The sequence below is a fragment of the Xiphophorus maculatus genome, chromosome 3, assembly GCF_002775205.1.
Source record: "Xiphophorus maculatus strain JP 163 A chromosome 3, X_maculatus-5.0-male, whole genome shotgun sequence".
Classification (NCBI taxonomy): domain Eukaryota; kingdom Metazoa; phylum Chordata; class Actinopteri; order Cyprinodontiformes; family Poeciliidae; genus Xiphophorus; species Xiphophorus maculatus.
In genome coordinates, this window is record NC_036445.1 from 27,432,307 (window position 1) to 27,457,303 (window position 24,997).

Sequence of the window (24,997 nt, forward strand, 5' to 3'; positions counted from 1 at the left end):
ACAATGTTTTTGTTTCGATTTTTTTTTTTTTTTTTTTTTTTTTTAAGTGATTATTCGTCAAAAGTAAATAAAACAGAACGGCTGCTGCATTAAGCTGCTGCTTTTTTTATTATTAATATTTGATACTTGTTTTATTGTGAGAAGCCTACATGGATTCCAGAAACAACCGAGAGTGATAAATACATTTTTTTTAAATTAAGAAAAAACTTGGATCTTTTATTTTAGTTTTTTTCCCATATGTAACGGGAAAATAACGATCAAGAAGTGACATTTCTTTTGCAGATATTATTTCATGCAACACCAAAGGGTGGGGGGGGGAGGTCCCATTAAATTGTCTCTGACAAAACTAAGTCATTGTTTTTGCTCGATTCCTGGTCGCTCTGGTCGTCGGTGAAGCACACGTCCACGTCGCTGTCGTTGTCGCTCTTGTGGTCGGCGTCGTCGAACGGGCCGCCCGGTTTGTCGTCCAGCTTCTTCAGAGTCTGTCCGGGGTGCCTGGACTTCACGTGCCGCTCCAGGTCCCGCCTCCGCACGAGCACCTTCCCGCAAAAGTCGCACCTGTAGGGCGTGTTGCCCTCCGCGTGCAGCCGGATGTGCTTGTTCAGGTTGCTCGGGTCTCCAAAGGGCCTGAAGCACACTTTGCATTTGAGAGGCTTGTACCCCGTGTGAGTCCTCATGTGGATCTTCAGGCCGTACTTCCGGGAGTACAGCTTCCCGCAGTAGAGACACAAGTGGCCCTTCTTGGGTTTGCCCGAGCCGGTGGAGCCGGTGCTCCCGGCGGGCACCGAGTCCAGCCGAGCCCGACTCTTGTCCGAGCTGATCTCCGACAGCTGCTGCGTGTGCATGGCGATCTCCCGGTCGATGTTCGTGATGGAGCCCAGGTCCTGGCTCAGCTGGGGGGCGCCAAAGTAGGGCACGGAGTCTGGGTACTTGAGGAGGTTGCTGAAGTGGAATTTGAGCGGGTAATAGGGGGAGCTGTACAGGAGCTCCCCGTTGTAGACGGTGAAGGGCATCAGCGGGATGTTGCAGTCTCCGCCGTACGTCTTCACGCCGTCGAAGTGCGGAAGTGAGAACCTTTCAAAGTGCAGGCCGGGGGGCATCTGCGGGTACCGGGAGGGGGACAACCCGGTGTGTATTCGACTCTCGACGTGCTTGAAAGCCGACGTTTCCTCCACGTGCGGCAGCAGTGGGAACCCCCGGATGGGATTCCCGCACGGTACCATCGGAGACGTGGAGTCCACGATGGTGGGCGCGCACTTTGGAGGGTGGCTCCCAGCCCCGTTAAGGGCCTCGCCCAGGTTGCGGATTGGCTTCATGTTCCCGATGAGTTTACTGAATCCGAGGCCGCTCAGCTTGCCGCCGGCCTCCTCTCTGGACGCCTCTGCGCCCGGGACTTTAGAGACGCCCGTCGGCTTGAAAGCGGAGCGCACGCCCGGATGGAAACCCATGCTACCCAGCACTGAAGACGCGGCTCCCAGTCCGAGCAGGTGTCCCTGGCTCCTGGCCGACGCGACGCTCATGTCGAGGGCCCGGTCCTGCTCCTCGGCGCTGCTTTTCTTCGACAGTCCGCCTTTGTTGTTCGGGAAGGGCGAGGCGGACACCGCCCGCCGGTTAGAGTCCGAGGAGTTGCTGTGGCCGGTGGTGTTGGGGATGTCTCCGGACTTGGGCGACCTGCTGAAGGACTCGGTACCTCTGGCCTGCTCGCCGCTCACGAACCCCCGCCCGTTGCTCAGAGCGCAGTGGAAGTGGACGTGGGCCTTGAGGGTGTTGGGGTATTTGAATATTCTCCAGCAGTACCAGCAGATGTAACGCTCTTCACCTGTGGAGGGAAAAACACCACATTGACGACAAGGTCACCGCAGGTCCAACAAGACAAAGTGGAGACTCTGAAATATGTTTACAGCACATCCGATGCCCAACAGAGGCCTGTGTGAAGGGCGCAGAACTTCACACAGAGAATCTTAAAACATTACATTTATAAACGTTTTTTTTGCAGTATGAATTTTAAAAGTTTTTCCACTTTAAAATGTAAATTTTAAAAATGTTTTTAAGAAACTGACAGATGTTCTGCAGGGAGAACTCTTCACTTTGGTTGTTATGTCAACCAGTGGCAATTTTGTATGTGGAACCTATGGCTCTCCGCCTTGGGAGGAACGATAAAGGGGGCGACAGAACAATTGTTACACCTTTTTTTCTATTGTTTCATTGCTTTTCCAGTCAAAGTAAGGAAGCGTCCCAGCATGCGCTGTACAGTGGTGATAAAATGTGACTGCGTTGACTTATAGCGCTGAAACTGGTTTTCAATTTGAAAAGCCTTATGCTGTCAAATTAAAGGGAATGTTTTTGTTTTTTTCTGTTTTAGAGTTTCCAGAGTAAATTTGTTCCAAATCTAAAATACTCAGACCGATCCAACCTGAACTGGACCATTTCACGCTGACAGGAGATTTCTTAGGGTAACAACAAAAACTGATTTTATTCCATGCACACTGTGACTGCAAAACATTAAAATAACTGAATAAATTATACATTTATTTAATTAGTGAGCACAGCTCAGCAAACTTGATCACTCTTCACCTAATCTACTGAGTTTGTATTGACTCAGACATAATCAGATCAAAAGGGTAAATGAGAAAAATCTGGAATTTCATTTAATAAAACACATAAAATTATTAATATTAAGGCTGAAGCAAATCATGTGAATTTATTTACTTATTCGTTTTTTTAGTTTAGGTTTGTCTTGTTTGTTTGTGTGTTAAATGCTATTTAAATGACATAAGCATTAGGGTTGGTGGCTTCTGCTCTGGCCCCACAGATTGTCTGGACTGGCTTTTCTGCGTAATTCAACTTTCAAATGAAAATAATCCGAGGGTACATTTCTAGCTGTTTTGTTTACCTGTGAAACATTACAGCTCGCCAGAAGTATTATCAATAAATCACTACATCATCAGAGTGACTGAAAAGCAAAAAGATTTCCACCCCCGCGCTGCGCACCATGGGTAACGAAATCCGCTCCTAAGATCTGGTGCCAAATGGTAATAGACTCCGGGAGCCATTCTAATGGCCCCCAGTCGGGCACTCAAAAGATAATATAGATGTAATGATTTTGTAATCCTCATACGGGCCATTGTTTATGATCACCATCAAAAGGGCAAACGCCCCTGCCCAATCTGGCGCTCCGGAGCCGGGACCCATTGAACGCGAGCCCTCTCCCTCTCTGCGCGCTTTCCCGTGGAAGTGACAGCAGCTGTTGCTTGAAATCGCAAGTCTCCAGAAACAATGGCGCAGGCCCATCTGTTGACGCCTCAATAATGGGGCAGGGGAGGAGGATTTGGAGGAGGGGAGTGGGGAGGGGGGAGTGACCGCGTACGTCCAGGAGCGCACACACGGTGCGCGCTGCGCCGGAGAATCCGGGCAGTATACACCCGACATAAAAGTTCGGCATTCATTAGGCCACAATACCTTAACGCAGCCACCTAATTCAGCGTGAAGCACTTGTTTTTGAATTACTTGCTTTTGAATACATGACTATTAACGACGGGGTGACATTCGTTAACCTCCGACTGAATCGCTTCTTCCTCGACTCTCACCGAGGCGCGTCGGTTTCTGCGTTTAATTGCTGTTTTATTATTATTATTATTATTATTATTATTATTATTATTATTATTATTATTCAAGCACCGTAATTACATTGCCACAATTTTTGCCTCTTTTTTTTTTTTTCAATACTAACTGATATCATATCAGGTTTTTGGTTTGTTTTGAACAAAGAGGGATTTCCCAGCTCGGAACAATACGTGTCATTTTCTGATGAAGGAATTTCCATGGAAGTATCTGTAGATAATCTGCTCTGTAACAGGATTAGGCTCTGATGAGGCGCTAATCCCCCAAGCGCAAACATCGGATTATTAGTATTAACAGGCCGAACAAGAGGATTAACCACATTTGCTGATTCTCAAATCCCCGTTTATTATTATTATTATTATTATTATTATTATTATTATTATTATTATTATTATTATTATTATTATTATTATTTGTCGTTGTTTTTAGCGTAGTTAACTGTGGAACACAGGTGGATCATATCATGGTGCATCAAAATATACCCTCTGTTTGGACGGGATTTTTTATTTTTTTCATTCTTTACGAGCAATTTAGTTTCTTATTTTTCGATTTGAAACTGTTTTTTTGTTGTTGTTTTTTCCTCTTTTTTTTTTTTTTAATTTTGCTCAATCAGTGAATGTTGGTCATTTATGCTCTCATTAAATCATTAACCACAATAAATGAATGGGAAATTAAGAAAAATGGACGCCATTCACGACCTCTTGGCAATAAAACGACAACATTCGATCACTGACTAATTGCGCAATGACGCGAAATACTAAAAACTGTATTGTTATTTCTTGTTATTGCGCAAAATATATATGCATGCAATGTTAACTTAATTATATTGCGCATTATCTGTCTCGCTCACCTTTTTCGTCGTGCGTGGGAGTGGCCGTGGTGGGGATGTCGTACCACTGGGCGAGAGGGTTGGAGTACCACACACTCAGCTCCTCTCCCGCTGGGATTTCTCTCAGGACTCGGTAGAAAATCTTAATAAAAATAATACAAATAAAAAAAAATGTTCCCTCTCTCTCCCTTTTTTAATGTGTCTTTATTCCCACTTAAAATCCACAGAGTAAAGTGGGACGTCGTGGCATTAAAAAAATAATAATAAAAAAATTCACCTGTCCGCCAGGTAAGTCCGACACCGCCTCCAGGTTTTGCTCCTGGCTGTTCCTGGCGGCGCGGATGAATCCGATCCAATCGGGCACAGGACAGCCCGACTCGTCCACGAACTCTCCGCGCAGCAAACGCATCTGAGCCACGGAGAGGGAGAAACAAAGTTGGGCAAATCCGAAAACACTAAAAAAAAAAAAAAAAAAGAAAAAAAAAAAGAAAAGGAAAGAAAAGGAAAGAAAAGGCCGAAACAAGATCTCACCCGAATGGAACCTAAACGAAAACTTGATTTGTTTCTATTTATTGATTTATTTATTTCTTTTCTTTTCTCTTCAAGATCACCTAAACCACCTTTTTGTTTAGGATGTTTGTACCAGAATTTTATCTAGCACGTCTTTTTTTTATTTTTCATTTTTTTTGGCGGGGGGTTGGGGGGGCGGCAAATATCGCGAGTTTCTGTTTGCGCTCGGACGTGGAGGTGTTGCGGCCGCTGTTGGGAGCAAAGCGCGCTTAACGCGTCTTTTATCCGCTCTGCTGATAATGTCCTATAAAGAGAGCGGCGAACGGGCCTAATTGACTTGATATGGGAAACGAATTTGAAGAGTGTCAGAGCGTTTCTAAACTGTTCTAGGAGATTAGGGATCGAGGCGTGACATTTGACACAGACATTGCACCTGATGATCGCCCCCCGCCCCACCCCACTCGCCCTCTCCTCGCTGGGCCCCCCGGGGCCACGCATTTAGACGCATCAATCAGAACCGCTGACAGCTTTCTGCGATTAAAAACAACAACAAACAAACAAACAAACAACAACAAAACACTCGTTTTGAATCGCAAAATAAAGGCGAGATTGTTTTTAAAAGTTGAAAATTGCACATTTTTTTAAATAGAAAATAGTTCCTTGTATTTTTTTTTTTTAACTATCAAATATTTTTGTCAACATTTCAATAAAAAAAAAAAAGAAAATCTATATTTCTAACGCAATGCATGTGGACGCAAATGAATAACGCACAGCAGCTTATTGTTGGTTTTTTTTGGGTTTTTTTTTTTTTTTTACATTTATTCCGCTTAACAGTTTTTCGCCGCCTGCAGGCGGAGGCCCGACCCGGACACGCTGGCATCTTTCCGTGGCCGGATCCCATTAACAGTAAACGGCTCATCGGAATAACAGGCCCGGCAGGCTGGGGAAACGTGAGGGCGCACACCCCGGGTCTGCCCATTAGGCCGGTTAAGCTGACAAGTCGGCCACTAATGGAGCTCAATTATTTCTAACCTGACAGGCCAAAGCAATTAATAAATCGCGGCTCAATGAAGTTTGACAAGTCAGTTTAAAAAAGAAAGAAAGGATACATTTTATTTTTTTTATCTGTTATTTTGAACAGATAAAAATATAAACTGAAACGTCTAATATGTAATTTTTTTTAAAACGGCAACTAAATAGAAATAAATAATACTGTATAATATCTTTTAAAAAAAAAAAATATATATATATATATATATATAAATAACGAGAATTTGAAACGTTAACTTTACAAATATGCACATTGAGGGTTTTCCGGCTTACTCTTTTTTTCGGTCCGACGTCCTTGCGGTCCGACAGGTACTTCCCCAGCTTGAAGACGCCCGGTACCGGCCCTATCCGGAGCCCGGCCGGGACGCTGCAGTCCGCAAACACACTGACGGTGGTGGACGCCCGGGTGGCTTGCATGGCGCGGGGTGAGATCAGAACCATGAAGACTGATGGAGACCCGAATGCGAGAGAGCGCGCGCATGCAAGGGACGGGAGGAAGAGGAGGAGGAGGAGGAGGAAGAAGAAGAAGAGGAGGAAGATGATGAGGACAGGCCGATGTCCGCCCTCAAAGTGACGCGGTGGCGTTATGCTCTCCGACTTTTCTAGTAATGGAGCACACCCCGGACACCCCTCTCTGCACACCCACACACCAATACACACACACACACACACACACACACACACACACACACACACACACACACACACACACACACACACACTCAAGATTATCTGAGGATGCAATGGGAAGAAGAACAGAGTGGGTGCTGCAGAGAGGTGATGCTGGTTTGCGTGGGGGGTTGGCGCAGCGGGGGCGGGGGGAGCGCCCCTGAGTTTGCAGCAGCGGTGAGAAGGTGCGTGTGGCGTGTGTGTGTGTATGTGTGTGTGCTTGAGTGAGTGAGTGTGAGAGAGTTGGGCTCTCCCAGCAGCTGTGTGCAGAGGGGAAAACGCGCCGGGCCTGCGCTCACATGGAGACTTTCCCTCACTCCGCCTCATAATGAATTGCTCCCAAAACGGTCAAGAGACACAAAAGAGCCCGGCGACCCTTCCCATCCCCGAAACCCAATTTGTCAAGGCCAGAGAAAGGAGAGCGCGGAATCAAAGGTCCGGAGCGGCCATTAATCCTCACCACGCGGCTTTGTCCTCCGGACAGTTCCGATATTTTCACTGACAAATCCACTGTATAATTCCTCCATAAATCCTCACCCTTCTCCATTCAGGGATTTTTTTTTTTTTTTTTCCTTTGGCCATACTTTAAATCTACTTGGCTGCCATTCTTACGGCTTCCACTTACTTCAAAGGTCTCCTCTCCCCTCCTCTTCCTCCTCCTTCTATTTTTTTCTTTCTTTTTTTTTTTTTTTTTTTTTTTTTTGTCCTTAGTGTGAACAAAAGGAGCAGGAAAGTTTAGAGGACTTGTTAACTTCTATTGACTCTCGGCGTGTGCCGGGTTGAGATCGGGCAGGTACTGAAAAGGGAGGACCAGCAGCAGTAGGAGCGAGAGAGAGAGAGAGAGAGAGAGAGAGAGAGAGAGAGAGAGAGAGAGAGAGAGAGCGAGAGAGAGAGAGAGAGAGCGAGAGAGAAAAAACACATCATCTTCCCAGCCTCGCGCACACACACATATTTTTACTTGTGGTTTTCTTGTCTCCTCGTACAATGCGTTCAGCTGTTTTATTCTGCACGTTGACAAAGACAAGGAGGGAACAATCCTTGCATGATTTTTAACAACATCGGAGAACAGAGAGTTGCGATTTATTTCGACTCGAAGATCGATCATCGGCTGGTTTCCGAAACTAGAATAACTGTTGTATAAACTTTTCCAAGAAGGCGTTTTAAAATCGGCACCAGCGCGATGTGAACGGATCGCGTAGTAAAAACAAAAGTGTTTAAATGTAGAAAATTTACTGTTTGGATATATTTTCTCCATAGTGATTTCGTTCGTGATTTAAATCCACGAGAGGAAAAAAAAAAATCAGGATTAGGAGAGTGAGACAGAGGCTCGATTGACAAATTAATTGGTTGATGGATCGATTTGTTTTTGCAATTAACTTCTGAAAGGAAAAAAAAAATCCCGGGAACTGGGAAAGCCACTTAGTTGATTTATTTATATGTTTATTTGCTTGGGGGTTGTTGTTGTTGTTGTTGTTTTTATTTGCAGGTTCTTGCATGGTGAGGTGACAAGTTTTTTTTATCGAAAAATATTCGTGGAAAAAGAAAAAAAAAGATGAAATTACTGTAGTTTCGACATCAACACGTGGCCTTCAAAGGAGGATTTCCAATGTCAAAATTTCCGCCAGAGCAACTGCTTACTCTGTTTAGTTCTTGAAACTATGAGTTTTTGCACTATTTGATTAATCGATAAGCAGAGTTGATTTATTTACTTATTTATTTATTAAAAAGCCACTTATTTGGAAAGAAAGTGTCATTAAGATGAGAACGCGTGATTTGAGGGTTTGTTGTCGGGTCAGAGAGGGGCAACAACAACCTGTAGGCGGTCAGTCCAGACCGTGCCTAAACTGACCTCTGACCTGTCCACTCTGGCCTCCCAATTAAAGTAAAACCTACTGAGAAAACCAGACCGGAGGAACAACAGACGCCACTCACTGTAAAAGAACGACTTTGGAAGAATGTTACATTGTGGTCATATGGTAACAATTCCTACCAAAAACATTTGTTCACATTTTTATGTTTTATGGTTCATTCTGTTTTTGTGCATAAACGCATTCAGGAAAAAAAACAAACAACCTAAAACCTATCGCCGTATTTTATTTATTTATCTAAAAGTGAGCCTTTGTCAGACTGCCCGTTCTCCTCCCTGCGCTCTTTCAAAAAAAAAAAAAAAACATCCAAACGACACGCGAACAATCTCGTCAATGGGCGCAATGTTTGCGCCCGGCTGAGCGGAGGGGTTATTTATTAACTCCCGGCCCTTTGCGACTGGTTCCCATCCCATGCGTCCCGCACTTACTTCTCCACAGTGAAATTAATTAATCTCCTGAGAGAAAGAGAGAGAGAAGGAAAGAGAGAGAGAGAAGTTTCCTTTCTGTTTCGCGGAGAATCCGCTGTGGTGAATCCCCGGCGCACAGTGCGCCCTGGAGCCCCGAGGAGCGGCCAAGAGACTCGGTGTGAGAGTGAAGGCAGCATTGGGAGCAAATGGGATGGAAAATTAAATGAAATTTAATGGCCTCACCAGGGGTATTGTTCATCCTCTCTTTTATATATATATATATATATATATATATATATATATATATATATATATATATATATATATATATATATATATATATATAAAAAGACATTAATTACATGCTTGAATCTTTAGTCAACAACAATATTGTGGAGTCAGTTAAATGCGCTTCTATATGCAAGGAGCTCAATCTCTTTAATGAACTCAAACAACGATCTGAGAGAAGAATCGGAGCTGGGAGAAGGAGGGCGACGTTTTTATGGGCGGCTCTGTCCACTCCGGCCAGCCCCCCCCCCCCCCCCCCCCCCCCCCCCCCCTATTTTTTTTAAAGGGGGAGGGGAATTCATTTGTCTAAACGGTGGGGCTCGCTGATTTAACTGGTTGGCCCATTAATGAGCCATGAATATAGAGGAACAACCTGCCTGCAAAGCAACGCGGTAAATACAGACCGCAATGCCCCACCAGGGATCTCCATTCAGGCTCCGTAACTGCGGGGCCTTCCTCAACTTGTGCCAAAGGTTCACCACCAACAAACAACTACCTCTCCTGTTCCGCCTTTATTGGCCTTCCACTTGAGACCTCTCCGAGCCGCAGGAGAGAAAACACATTTTTTATGTCGACCCCATAAACTTTTACTCTATTCAGGACGTTGGAAAAGGCGCGATCATTGTCCCAGTGCACGGCGCGGCCCGTTTCCCACGTTGCAGAGATCCCTCCGCGTTTGTCCCCGATCGGTTTATTTGCCACACATCTATTTCCCCTGCATTGAAGCGAAGAAAACCTAAATCTTCGGTGCCTTTCGAACAACCAGAAGTTATTATCGTTCGCTTCGGCTGTGCAAGGAAAAGAGAAGAGAGATGGATGGAGGTGTTGGGGGGGATTTAACCACTTTGGTGTGGCCAGATTTTAATCAGTTTTTCTGAAATTATGTACATTTAACAGCGAAAAGACACAAATAAATTGCATTCGGTTTTATAATCACTTTTGTATTGTTTATCCTCCTTTGTCAAACAAGATAAATTGCAAAATTAAAAATGAAATGGTAATGAACTTTCATACACCTTTATACTGTCTGCAACAATGAATGGCAACATTTGACAGAATCAACATTCATGCAAATATTTAGGATCTCTTGCCAAAAAAAAGTAGCTAATGTTGTTCAAATTGAACCGTAGTGCATTGCATTTCCAAACTAAAACACTTGATTAAAACAATAACTATATGTATTTTTGGAATAAAAGTGTTAATAAAATTCCTTGTTACAACGAGGCATGCTACTAAGCTTGACTTTAGTGTTAGCATAATCGGAGTTAGCTAAAATTATCTGCTCTGTGCTAGATGCTAAATCCAAATTGTTTTCCCTTGAACATTAAATTCACAAACAATAGCCTTTAAGAAATTCGAATATCAGTTGCTAATACTCAAAACTCTTCAAAACATCCTTTTATATTGCTAGCAAGTTTGACTACAGCTTTTTGCACTGTTGTTAAACACGTTAAAAATTTATGCAAAATTGCTTCAACATTGACTTGTTACAGTCCTTAAATTTGACTAAGTTGATATATTCTTTGTTAATACAACTCATATAATGCCTTACTGTTTCCTTATAGCACACACCAAACAACAACATGGTGGTTGGAACCAACTCCTGAGTTAGCATGCTAATCAAAATGTTTAGGTAGGATTTGTCACCGAGATAAATTGGCTAATGTTCTTTTATTTAACGCCGTTGAACAATACATTCACAAACTAATATGACTGAACAAAGTGCACTTAATCACATTTGGTCATTTTTAATACCTGCCCAATGTAGCTCGCTAGCAGGTTTGACTTTAGCTTTAGCTTTAGCGCTTTCACTGAACAGGTTAGAGCTATAGATGTAAACTTTCATTTTGCTCCAACAGGTTTTGCAAGCATGACGTTGAAGCTGTGCTAAACTTTTAAGCATTTTAATGGCAATTATTTAATACACCCCAGATTCCTTTTTCACTGAATACAGTAAAAAGTCTGGCTTTAGGATCAGTGCTAACGCTAAGCTAGTCAAAGCTATAACTTATCCCTAAAATAGGGGACACAATACGGGACAGTTGGATGTATAAGGCTTTGCTCCGACACAGAAACCTTGACAACCACAAGTTTTTTGGCAGTTCTTATTAAATTGACCCATATGAATGTATCACTCATCCCCTGACTGCACCTGACAACAATTTATGATAGAACTGCTTAAATAAGAGTCTCTCTTAAATTAGCCAGTTTGACCTGAACTATTATTGATTAAAGCATTGCAAACCAATTGAAATCTTGATGGCACATTACTTAACACCCACATATAGTTTCTTTTTTTTTTTACAGTGCATTGAACCCAAAGCATTGACTTTAAAGATGTTTTCGCTCCCTGGGAATCCCGGGGAAAGATGCAGCCTGCGCCCCGCAGGAGCAGACCAGCTGCCTGGGTGCGGGTGGGACATTAGCGACGCGTTTGAATAGTAATTATGCTTGTATGGGACTCCCACCAGATGACATGATTGGGATTTTAAGGCCAGACTAATATTCAAAATCGCATTAGAGAGCGGCCGAGTAAACGGCACCTGATTCAGCGCCGCTCATGCGTGATGCCATTCAGAGTGCCTCCCCTCTCTCTGTTTTCTCCCCTTCCTTTTTTCCCCTTCTTCTTCCCCTCCTTGAAGTGGGCTGCGCCGCTTTGGCATTCAAAGTTCTGAACAAAGTTCCTCACTTAAGGCCGCGTCTCCTCTCGCCTGAGGAGACGCGGATAAAGACGCGTGAGACGTTGCGTGAATTGATATGTTTCGGTGTGTCCTTATAAATTCATACCTTTTCTCACTCGAGCGCCCCAGAAAGCAAGTGTCACTCAGGCCGATTCTCTCTGCTGTCCGGCGCATTTCGCGGCGGGCCCGTTTAAAGGAGTTCGTTCCTAAGGCAAATTGTATGCAGGCAATGGCTGCGGGTGAATGGAGCGGCGTGTCAGCCGACCCTAATTGGGGATTTTTATTTATTTATTTATTTATTTATTTTTTACTTTTTTCTTTTTTTTTGTCACCCAAAGCATGTCCACAAAGTGACAGAAAATGGCTGGTTTCAAAGAGAAGTCTCAACTTTTGCCCTCTTTGGAGGATATTCTATGTAAATCCGCGTGTTTCTCATGGAGGATGGAGGTTATTGACCCAGCTGGGACTTTTGGGTTGTTTCTGCAACCTAAGAGTGAGAGCAAAACAGCCCCAGTGGCAAAGAGCACGTTTAGAGACATGCAGCTTTGACTTCCGTGTGACTGATTATAGGGGTGTGATGGAAAAAAATATATTGACCAGAATTAACAACGCTTGGAAATCATAAACAGTCCTTGTTGTTTCTCTATACTCTCTCTAGTATAGAGAGACTTATCTATACTAGAATTGTGATTACAAACGTTTAACGCTTTCTATGAAAAGACGCACGAGAGGAGAGCTGTGCGCAAAAAATAGAAAAAAAGTGACAATTTGCGTCCTAGACAAAGCACCATGGAGAGCTCCGTGCGCGCAAACATTAAAGCGAAATCTCACTCTGTAATTTTGTGACCCAGACCGGCATATTGTTGCTTTTGCACGTCCTTCGGGTTGGTTGCACACCGCACTCCTAATACGCTGCAACAAAATGTTATCTAATGCCCGCACCGTCTGCAGACTCCTCATTATGCGGGGGCCTGTATGCGCGACTGACAGTTCTGGGTTCAAACTAATTGACTCATCAGAGTTCAGGTGGGGTGAGCTTGTGGAAGTGACGCATGAGTGAAGTATTGCAGGGTAATCTTACAAATGATTTCCATGCACATGCACTGGATCAAACGGTGCAGTTTTAATGTGCTCCGTGTATCTGTCTTTAAATGATGGCAGGCCCATGTGGGAACAAATAATGTTAACTTAAAACTAGGCCTGTTCAAGGAGGATGAAACAACTTAGAAACCTCTTAAAAGTAAAAGCTTATTTTGTGTGATTTATTGAATAATGCGAAGTATGTAACTAACTACATTTGATTGGCTTAGCAATCATGCTAAACTAAGGGAATATTATGTAAAAATATACAACAATAAAATCAAATCAAACTGGGACAAATTAAAAGAGATTTTAGGGCGATGGTTGGTTGGTTAGTTGGTTGTTTGTGGGTGGAGGTGGACTTTACTAAAATTGGGCCCCAAAACCCAATCCTGTTTGTGGCTCCATGCGATCCTGGGCAGGCTCTCGTTTAAATAGAAAATAAATTTTTTAAAAAACATATATTTTGTAATTGAATAATCTTTGTTTACATCTAGCGTGTGACTAAACTAAAAATCTAAAATGTTCTTTTCTAAGATTATTTCTTTACAAACACTTCAATATTTATTATTAAGGTATTAGCCCGCCCCTCCCCCAAGTTGAACTAATACATTGAATAAAACCATAAACCTTTTTTTTTTCGTTGTACAGTTTTAGAATCAAACATGAAATCTGCCTTTTGTGATTTTGATGATTTAAAAAAAAAAGCAAATAAATAAATGTACACATGAATGACAGCGAGAGAAATCTCCCTCTGCCCTAACATTGATCGTCTAGCTCTTGGGGTTTGTTGCATTTCTCCACTCGGTGTCCCCGGAGCCGGACGCTAAGCGTGTTTGGCACATGGCGCCCAGATCCAATCTCTCCCAATCAGCAGCAGGAGAGGAAGGTGTGGATGTGGATGGAATGAGGACAGGAAACGGCTGTGAGCCGTCACTTCTCACGGGATCTGACTGACTGATTCTCCAGCCCACTGGGAAGTGTCAGGATGTCCCCCCGCGACCCTCAGGTGTCTCTGGCCGCGTCTGTCTGCTCCCTCACAACTTCTTCACCCTTTATCAGTCCACAGCCACATACAGTGCTTTGCTGACGTCCTTCACACACCTTGAAGCTGACCTCTTTGTGTTACATTACAATCACAAAACTCAATACAGTTTATTGAGATCTTATGTGTCGGCCAAATACAAAGGAGTGCAGAACGGTAAAGGTCAAGGGAAGTGACGGTTTTCAACAATTTTACAAATAAAAATCTACAAAAAATGTGCAGTCACGTTAAGCTTCCTTTACTCTGATAACTCTAAATGAAATCGATTGCATTCAGTCGCCTTTAGACGCAAACATCTGAATTTAAAAAAAAATAATTGTGACTATTTTTTCCTCAGAATTCTGACTTTAATCTTCTGAGAAAAAAGTCGAAATTCTGAGCTTCAGATCAATTCTTTTTTTTATCAGTGGCCCTCGTCCTCCTTTGTATTTATACGTCATTTAAATTTATCAGATTTTTACAACTGGTTAAGGAATGTTGTTGTCATTTAGCATCCCGTAGACAAATAGGAACACAGTACATGGGTTGAGTTTGAGGAAAAAAAATAACCAAAACTTTACACATCTCACAATTTTATCCGTCATCTGTGCATCACCCTGAAGTCACTCTTCCCACAGTAAAGCACAGCGGAGGTAGAATCATGCTCTGAGGATGTTTTGTTATTTGTAGGGACTTGATGAGAGGATAGATTTGGCAAGTTGATGGTTGTAAACATGACAAATTGTGAAAAAAAATGAAATGATTTAAACTGTTTTGCAAAAGTGCTGCATCTCTTTATGTTTAGCAAATTATCACCACTATGTCACTTCACTAAACGGCATTCTCGGTACTGAACCAAAATTCTTTCTTGAAGACATCAAAAAAAAGGAAAGACACCGTTATTGAATGCTGGTAACTTTATTTATGGCAGGTGGGAAAAAAGGAGGGAGTGTAAGGCACATAAAAGTTGAGAAGCCATGGCCTGTTTATTTAAATATATCTTCAGTGTGTAGCAAGGGGTCATTCGTGGTTCTCTTGTCCAGGCCACAGGGCAAAGGTCAGCACCCAAACATGGGATTTCTTTTGGTCAGTGCAAAGCTCAAAGGGTATGGAGGTTTAAGGGCGAGAGGAGGTCACCGGGGAGTTTGTGATCCTCACTCGACATCGGAGTCAGAGGCAGCGCCAGTGATGGTGTAGGTCTGTTCTTGGTGATCCATCTCCAGCACATCATCCTCCTTTTTAACTGTTCTGCAGGGGAGGAGAAAAGAGGAGACAGAATAATGAGGAATACTCTGATAACTGGTGGCGCTCTAGTTAAAACTCATATGAACCATGAGGATTAGTGTTACCAAATTAGTTTGGTTACAGTTTCCGAGTTTGAGTCATACGTTTTAAAGAGGGTTTATTAAAAAAGTTGGGAGCAGCTGTACTTTTACCTAATAAGCACTGTTCTTCTCTCTGTCAGCTCCACAGCCTGCTCCACATAGGACTCGGTGTTGCCGTCAAAACCATCCGATCCAGATCCAATCTTGACACCACATATGTCACCCTTCCCTCCACCAATCCTACCAACTCCACCAACTCCGCCACCGCCTGACAGAGCAACACCCACATCGTCCCCGCCCCTCCCTGCAGGTCTGGCAGCACCTGAGATTCCTCTTCGGGTTTCAGAAAGCGTCGCTCCACGGGCTGTACCTCCATCGTCACCCATTCCACCATCAACCCTAGTGCCCTTGCCCTCAGTTGCACCACCTCTTCCAAGTCCCATTCCAGCTGCACTCACGCCACCTGAGATGTTACCATCCAATTGTGCGCCAACCCCACCGCTGCCACCCATTTCTCTGGAAATAAGTCCCACACCACCAACACCAGTGTCCAACCCAACACCCTTAATATCAGCTCCAGCTGCACGTACACCACCTGCTGAGCTCAAGATGTTTCCATCTGCATGTGTTTCAACTCCACTGCTGTCACCTATTCCCCCACAGCCAAATCCTACCCCACCAACACCACTATCCAAATCAGTACTTCTGCCTTCCGTCTCACCGCCGTATCCTCTTTTGAATCCAACTCCAGCGGCACCCACACCACCTACTACCCCTGAGATGTCACCATCTGCATGTGTTCTGATTCCACTTCTGTCCCCCAGTCCTCTATGGATAGATCCCTCACCACCAACATCAGTACCCAAGCCTGGAGTGCCAAAACCTGGACCCTCTGGACCAGCGCCTAAAACACCAGCACTAGAGCCAACTGTACCCACCTTACCAGTACCAGGACCAAAGCTACCAGAGCCAAAACCACTAGCACCAGAAGCACTCATTCTTCCATCGGTGCCAAGACTCTCATCACCTGCTCTGACACCTACACCTCCCTGTTCAATATTTGCTCTGCCAGCGGGACTTTTCATATCACCGGTACTCCTGCCATCCAGAACTTTTCCATCGCCAGAAAGTGATCCTGTGACTCCGGCAACCATATCCGCACTCAATCCCAAACCACCCACCATGCCTCCAACTCCTCCTCTGCCGCCTCCTATTATTGGTCCACCACCCAAACCACCAACACCATCAATGCTTCCTCCGCTAATGCTCACCCCAGCACCAATGGCGCTCATGCTACAACTGGTAACGGAGAGAGAATTCATCATGCCAGAGAGCCGCAGGTCTTCCCCCTCAATTAATTTTCTGCAAAGAGAAAACAAAATGATTTCTTCGTCTCACGGTTTACTTCAGTACACAGAGTTCATTGAAAAACCTGGCTGCTTGGGGTGTACCTGTACGTGGTGATCTCAATCTCCAAAGCCATCTTGATGTTTAAAAGTTCTTGGTACTCACGCAGGTGCAGGGCAATTTTCGTCTTGGTGGATTTTAGCTCAAGCTGCAGGGCCTCAATCCGAGCCTGTGGAAACAGATGTGCTGAGATGGTTACGTGATCGCTGTGGTGCGATCAGGTGTCCACCCTGGGACCACATGAGCCAATGTTTACCTGCAGCTCTTCCAGTTCCTTCTTGTGCTTTTCCAGTGTCTCTCGAAGCCGTGCTTCAAGGGCTTCGTTTTTGGTCCTCAGGGAGTCCAAGCCACGTTCTTTGTTTTGGATCTAGCAGTGTTTTGCAATAAATGATGCAAAGTGCTGACAGAATGTAGAATTTCTTTTCTATTTGCGTATATCAAATTAAGATACTCACATCCTTCTTGGCCCCAGCTATTTCTTCCCTGACACTTCGAACTTTGTCTACGTGTCTCGACGTCTTTTTTGTTAAATCTTCAAACTTGTTCTTGTACCATGAATCCATTTCCTAAGGTAGGAAATTAAGCTAGTTTAATCTGCAGTGTGTCTAAACTGCACACTGCAGATTTGTCTTGTTGCGCTTCGCAGCGACTCACCTGAAGGTTTTTGGCTGCGATGTCGTCGTATTGGGTTTGGATTTGCTTCAAAGCGCCAGCCAGGTCGGGCAGAGAGAAGGCGCTCTCGGCCGAGACGTGGGCGGCGTAGATCTGCTTCATGAGCTCTTCGATTTCCTATATGAAGAGGAGACACTTAGGAATCATTTGGGAAGGGATCATTTCTCCAGTAGACACTTCATCTACCTGCTGATGGATCCGTTTCAAGAACTCGATTTCAACCTCCAGCTGCTCCAGCTTTTTCTCCAAGGCAATGCGGGAGGAAGTGGCTTTGTCTACATCCTGGAGACACATCACAAAGCCTTGATTGTAACGTGTTTATGATTGCAGGCTTGTCGTTAGAAGTAGAGGTTCTGGATAGAGATAAAGTAGCACTTACTGGACGGAAGGCTTCGATCTCTAACTCGGCCTTCTTTCTCAGCTCCAAGGCCTCCTCATATCGGATTTTGATTGCCTCTAGTTGACCAGCTGCAGCCTCCTTAGCAGCAAAAGAGATGTCCTGAAAATAACCAGAAGTAACTCCTTTGTGCATTAAAGGGCCAGTATTATTCTTCCAGACACATAGTGCCATATTATAGCAGAATCAAGTAATTATGTTACAGTCAGTTGTTATACAATTACTTTATATAGCAAACATGACTTAAAAAGAAACTGACTTTGTAATTTAACGCCTGCAGATTGGGCCTCTGTCTCTTTAAGAGGTTCCTGCTCTTTCCAACGCTCTGCCTTGAGCAGGTCATTGCAAAATCTTCCTCTTCCTTTAGTGTTTTGTGGCGGTTTGCAAAAAAGCTGAGGTGTCCATTACCGCCATCAACTGCAGTAGAGTGTGGACTGAAACAGCACTCTTTGTCGACGGCGGTGCTTGATTATACCACCAGTGTTGCACAGTTGAATAGTTCCCACTATTAAAGGATTTCTCAAACATGCATGAGTCAAGCCAACACTCCAGGTATAGGTTTTTGATGAGGGAATAACGTAAAGCTCAAAAAAGGCAATTTGACATAATACTGCCCATTTAAATTTGAAGGTGAACCCAAGGAGGTGTGCGGAATGTAGCTCATGCAACCCCATTTGCATTTGCTGCACCGTCCCTCCTGCATCTGGGTGACTGTGTGCGAGCGAATGCATGAGCAAGCCGTCATCTGTGCATGAAGCATAACCGATGACAGCTGTACTCTGTGACACCTAAACGCACCGAGGCACCTCGACATTTGCCTGCCAGAAATCGGCACGTTCTACCAGGTAAAGAACCCTGAAAACACCAAGTTGACGTCTTGTAGCGTCGCTCGAGCAGAGCTTCTAAGTCAGCGAGGTGTAAAGCTTCATGCCCTACTGAACATTTGAAATGTATGGGAAAAAACAAAACAAAACAGGAGATGCAGCGTAAAATATTTTTTTTGCCTTACCCGCTGGACTCTCATCTGATCAGCAATCTTCTTCAGCTCCTTCAGCTGCTCCTCGTAGAGCAAGCGCAGGCCCGTAGGCTTCTGGAACCTGTTCTGGTAGGCCTCGATCTCTGCTTCCAGCAACTTGTTCTTCTGCTCAAGCATTCGAACCTGCCGACACACAAAAGCGAGGCTTTACTGAGATCAGCAATCAGGAGCATACTTCTTATGAATAGCCATTTTATTCTAGCCTGGTGTAACTAATTTAGAGCCCTGCCAGAGTATTGATTCTCTTCAGGCTTTTTAAAAAATATTGTCACATTGCAACCACAAACCTTTAATTTGGATTTTTAGATAAAGTGGCACGTAATTGTGACGCGAAAGGGAAAATTAGACAGTTTCCAAATTGTTGTGCAAATAAAAATCTGAACGTACGGCTGACGTTTTGAGCCATTTTTCTTTGTGTACAGCTAGGTGTCGTTTGAGGTGGGTCTCTTCCAGCTTTGCTCGTCTGGAGACATTTTCCCCTGTTCTTCTTTGTAAAATAGAGCATCTGTGAAAATCAATTTTGAAGTCCTGCCACTCTATTTGATTGGATTTAAATTTGGATTTTGACTCAATTCTGAGCACCTTATCTAACCTGGATGAAGACACATTTGAATCATATACATAAAATTGTGCCTGCTAGCCAAAATGAGACGTTGTTATGGTGTTCGTCTACCCACAATGAATTTGTGGAGCACCCCAATCAAAATGAGCCTTTTTGACTTTATGGGGTGTGTTTACATTTTTTTTTTTTATATTCATTAATGGAAACTGTCCCTCTTTAGCAAATAAAACAATGAATCCTGCTTTAAATTTCTTCACAACTTTCTCCCTGCCCTGTCTGTTGTGTTACTTGGTCGTCATGTTGCCGTTTCTTCTACTAAGGTTCTCCAAAAAAATAAAAAAACCAAAAATCTGAGACCTTCGCAGAATAGTTGGCATTATTCTGAGATTACATTACACAAAGACGCTCTATTTTCCATTCGCTGACTTCTGAAAGGCTCGGCTTTCAATTAGGGGTATCAGAGTAAAAGTGGATGAATACAAAAGCACTCTAAGCCTTTCAGTATTTTGTTTGTGGAAAAAAAAAGTAAAAACTTTCTTTAATTTTCCCTCCATCTGCCATGTGCTACTTTTTGTGGATTTATGAAACACCCCAGTTCGATAAATGTAACTTTTACTTTTTGGGTTGTAACATGGAGAATGATTTCAGTTCAGGAAACATTCTACCTTGTCGATGTAAACAGCCAGTCTGTCATTCAGGACGATCATCTCCTGTCTTTCGTTCGTGCGGGTGCTCAGGAACTCCTGGCTCTCAGCTGCGGCAGCGTCCAGATCCATGGGAGCTTCTCCACTTGGCCCAACACACACCATGGCTCCTGCGCTTACTCTGACGACACACATCGGTAAAGCACCACACAGTTTATATTAAACGAGAGTAGATGGGGATCAAATTTCCCACATGGACTAGAGAACATGAAACACTGCAAAAATCTTACCAAGTATTTTTAGTCTCGTTTCTACAGCAAATGTCCTAGTACATTTGAAATAAGACAAAACTAACTTATAAGTAACTGTTCTGTGTGACACGGAAGCTTGTTTTAAGAAAATAATCCCTTAATATTGATAAAAACTAATTCCATTAGGAGGTTATTTTTATTTCACTTATAACCAGGCATTTCCCCCCTTTTTATAAGTGAAATTATATGCCAAACTACTCCTCCAACAATATTAAGGAGTTATTTATTTAAAACAAGCTCCTATTTGCTGAAAAGTTCTTTGTGAGTTAAGTTTTGTCTTATTCCAAGTATGCAAAGAAACCAGACCAAAACGCCTGCTGAAATTGTACGTTTTTACAGTGTAATTCAGCCACGTTATGTTTTTGTTGCTCTTTACCCAACGCCAGCAACGCGTGACCTCCGTGCCGCAGACACGTTCCTTCGTCCCACCGAGTCCACTCGGATGCTGCGGGACCCGGCTCTGGCCGAGTAGCCGGCGGAGGCATGGCGGACCTCCCTCCGGGTCGGGGACGGGCTGGACACCCTGACCTGGTAGGTCAAGCTGCTGCTGCTGCTGCTGCTGTCCTCAAAGTGACGGCGGTAAGACGACATTCTCTCCGGGCTGCGACTCATTGTGGGAACTAAACTCAGCCGGGGTTTAACTGTGTAGAAATCCTTCGTTCTCCGTCCTGTCGGCCAGGAGTCGGGTTTTTATACCGCCTTCATTGTCAGCGATGCTTCTGGGTCCAGCAGAACCGCCCCCAGCGCATGAGATAACACCTGTGGAATCTCGAACCTCAGCACCAGGACGGTGCTGAGGTGTCTGTCAGCTCAGATATCTGTCAGCAGCCTGTGAGGAGCGGAGCTGAGCTGGGAAAGCGGTTCGTAGTGTCAAATGTTTCCTCGGAATGCTCATTGTGATTATGTATCAGGCTGTTTTGTTTTATTAGAAATGTCGGTAATCTGACAGGTTGCGGTGCCGCGCAAGTATCAGCAGGATGACACATAGGGATCCAGTGAGAGAGGACAAAGTTAGGCGGTACACTAGGGCTGGACGATGTGGCTGGAAACATATCACGATATATTAGTAATTTTTGATTTTTTTTTTTTTTTTGTCGGTTTGGTTAAATATCTGAAATACAAGTGTGGCGTCACTTTTTGTATTTTGCCCACAGTTTTCGCTCCTGCTCTTAATTGTAACAGTTCTGAGATGGCGAAACCTTAAGCTGCTGCTGCAGGTTGTTACTAGGTAACCGAAGAGCGAGTGAGTTAAGTTGATGACACCAACCTTGCTTAGCTGGCCATGAGAGTTTGAGCAATTAAAGCAGGGGTGTCCAAAGTGGGGCCCAGGGGCCATTTGTGGCCCTTGGACTGATTTTGTGTGGCCCTCCACTGCAATTAAAAACTGATACAAATCTGTCCCATAGATGCAGATGGAGACTTTTCATTTATAATTGGTGTAAATATTGTTGCCAACATAAATTTCTTACACAGGAAAATGAAAAAGCCAACTTTGCTGCATCCAAATCAGCTTTTATTCTTTCTTAAACTTGGCTAAATATAGCAAGCATTTTTGAAACAACGTGACCCAAATCCTCTTCTTACTACTGAGAATAAATTTCTTCAACAGAACCCAAAAGAAACTGGAAACTAGACCTACGGCGTACTATGGCAAAAAAAAAAAAAAAATTGAGAGTAATCTAAAAAAACATTAGGAAATTTGCTAGAACAAGTTTTTAAAATGAATATCAGAAATTTTCTACAAAAAATGTGAACAATTCTGTATTTCAAATGTCAAAAAAATATATCTAAAAAATTTTTAAAAAAAATTTTACTCCTTTTTGCTAAAGGCCCTAATACGCCTTGGTAAAAAAAAATATCATTTTTTTCCCACGTGACAAAAAGTTAGGATACCCCTGAACTAAAGACCTTCCTCTGCCTACATCCCCCAGAATGCTGTGCGGTTCTGGATCAGAGTTCAGCGAAATTATTGAGTATCCTATCAGACGTATTATCTGTTGATATTGATTACGTGTCTGTCACGATACATATTGTTATTGATTTATTGTCCAGCCCTACAGTAGGTGCAGCTCTGATGTGTTGTGCTCTGATTGGACGAGGGGCCTGGCCGAACGCTGAGCAGACAGGTGTTGTAGAAGAGCCGGGTCAAGATTTGACGTGAATTACAACTTATTAGTCTGGTCTGTTTGAAACATATTAAAACCGGGCTGTGCAGAAAAAAAAGAGATTAGAATTAACAGGTACTATCCAAAGCGGGCGGCCATTCCTTCGCCTTGACCTCACGTCTTACAGCAGCGTGAAACATTGGAGGAAAGATGGAATCTTTCAGCCATGTGTACAATCATCCTACTACTCACTAGCTCCGTTCCAGCTCACAGTCATATAATGTTGCACATCACTATGATATTTTCTAATGTAGTTATTAAATATTTCAAGCTTCTAATTTAGTGAAGAACCCTATGCATGCTCTATTGGTCGACTACAGACATAGAGTAGCTTCATGCGTCCTGGTGATGTTATTGTGTAAAGCTGCTTGCGCACTTACCACACTTTTTCCTTCCTCTTAACTTTCCATGATTATGTTTGGACACAGCACTCTGTGTACAGCTAGCTTCTTCAGCAAAAATCCTTTACGAACGAAATCAGTGACTGAAAATCGGCGTGATTATGTAAGCTGTCAAATATCAACTGTGCATTAAAATTTTTGGTTTTAGTCAGAAACATCGAAATGAACAGGAACGAACACGCAGAGTACAACACTTCTTGCGCAATCAATGCAAATTTCAGTAAGAAAATGTGAAAACTGAAAATGCTCCTTGTGTTCGAAGCAGTGAAATCACAATAAATTGACGATTTTATGACACTAAAGGTCAAGATTCTTTGTTGCCAATCACACGGAAAGATAACATTAAGACATTAGCTAGTTTAGAAGAAAAACAGGACAAAATCAAATCAAGATTAGCCAATAAATGAAGAAAGATTATGGTAGACGGGCTACATCTTTTTCAGAGACTTTACAGACTTGTCTAGAGACTTATGGTAGACTTTCCTTAGCGACAGTTGTGCCTAAAATTACACATACCCCCAGAAGACTGAGGTTTAAAGCTCAATTAGTTTGCACATAATGTAAAAAGAAACCTTGACATTATTATCTTTGAAGAGATGCATTTGCAATTAGAAACAAACTTACTGGTTGAAATATATACATATATATAAGTCCAAATAAAATAACTTTCATAGTCTCTACAAAGCAAATAGGACAAAAATAAAGAGCAAATCTCATAAAATACCAAATGATTTTTTTTTCCATATGTGCTTCTGAAGCACTAGTTGAATGATCACGTTCCGTACCTGTGGCGTTTAACGTGGTCAGGAATAGTATCGGTGCAACAGAGCCAGATTATTTGCTCATATATCTGGGAAGTCACGCCGAGTTCATTTTCATTTCACTGCCAATGGCTCGGAGTCAACAAGCTGCCTCTAAGATTTGGAATAAACAGAAACAATGACCAGAATGAACTGGACTACGATTACCGTTTGAGCTCTTCTAGGGATTTGAAACTCTAGAGTGAACAACAGAATGACATCCCGCGTGTTTTGTTTCAGAGACAGACTAGTCAGCCGAAGACAAAACCTGTTTGTCATGGCGGGCGGTTGATGGGGGGAACCTGTTGACGGTTCCTGTAGGGTCAGTGGCAAATTCATCCCCACACACACAGTTTCTATTAGATATGAACCTTCAACACAGTAGATCATCGTGGCAACAGCAGCTGTCACCCCACAGCCTCTCCACGTCTATTTATATCCGACTCTGGACACTAAATGTCCTCTCAGGTCAGCTCCACTGGACACGTCCAACAATGTCCCGCAGCAGACAGTGGGGGAAAAAAAAGAAGAAAAGACGAAACGTTTTTTTTTTTTTTCTACAGAGTTAAAATATGGATTTTATTAAATCGTTGGCTTTGGTAGGAGATACAGAGATTGTTTACTTGTTAGATATTTAACAACCAAAATTTTATACATTTGTATTGTTTTTTTTCTATGGTTTTTTGTAACACTCTGAACATTGGAAGATAAATATTCACCTGGAATAAGTAAGACAGCGTGTTAGGGCCGCGTTAAGTACACTTGCGAGAAAAATAATATGTTTTATTAATCTTAGAAATGTTCTCGAAAAAAATTGTCGACTTTGGGAGCACAGAAATTTCCGAGTTTTTTTTCCTAGAAACTTTTTGAGATTAATAAAAAAATTCTTGACTTTTTCTTTTTTCTTGCAAATTTTAAACTTTTGGAAGTCAGAAATGTACAATCTTTTTTCCTACAAAATATCTAAGATTAATCTAAACATTTCAGAGTTTGTTTCACAAATGTACTCTTTTTTTCTTTTCTCCAATGGCCCTAACGCGTCGTTGTAAATAACCATCTCTTCTAGGAATAAAACAAAGCTAAAAACGGGTTTCCGAATGCTGCTTGGAGCCATTTCCCAGTTTTATTTTTGGCATTTGAACCAACTTTTAAACTCTTACCTCTAACAAATAGGAAATATGAAATAATATTTCCAATATTAATGCTAATTCTGTCAAGATGAGTTTGTGAATTTTGGTGCCGTTATGTCA

The 24,997-nt window shown here is 43.0% G+C and overlaps 2 protein-coding genes across 2 annotated transcripts; both read right to left on the bottom strand.

The window, feature by feature from the left end:
• Positions 1 to 91: 91 nt before the first annotated feature.
• Positions 92 to 6,640, bottom strand: prdm13 (PR/SET domain 13). Its single transcript, XM_005815982.3, has 4 exons — positions 6,284 to 6,640; positions 4,728 to 4,859; positions 4,472 to 4,592; positions 92 to 1,819 (listed from the first exon to the last, which is right to left on the bottom strand). The coding sequence occupies exons 1-4, from the start codon at positions 6,449 to 6,451 to the stop codon at positions 327 to 329; spliced, it is 1,914 nt and encodes a 637-aa protein (XP_005816039.3). The 5' UTR covers positions 6,452 to 6,640; the 3' UTR covers positions 92 to 326.
• An 8,289-nt stretch (positions 6,641 to 14,929) lies between these two features.
• On the bottom strand, positions 14,930 to 22,058 carry LOC102225673 (keratin, type II cytoskeletal 79-like). The gene is made up of 11 exons (XM_023330294.1): positions 20,758 to 22,058; positions 20,092 to 20,251; positions 18,838 to 18,987; positions 17,811 to 17,930; positions 17,618 to 17,713; positions 17,414 to 17,548; positions 17,215 to 17,325; positions 17,016 to 17,126; positions 16,804 to 16,928; positions 15,464 to 16,714; positions 14,930 to 15,275 (listed from the first exon to the last, which is right to left on the bottom strand). The coding sequence occupies exons 1-11, from the start codon at positions 20,991 to 20,993 to the stop codon at positions 15,182 to 15,184; spliced, it is 2,589 nt and encodes an 862-aa protein (XP_023186062.1). The 5' UTR covers positions 20,994 to 22,058; the 3' UTR covers positions 14,930 to 15,181.
• Between the last annotated feature and the right edge of the window lie 2,939 nt (positions 22,059 to 24,997).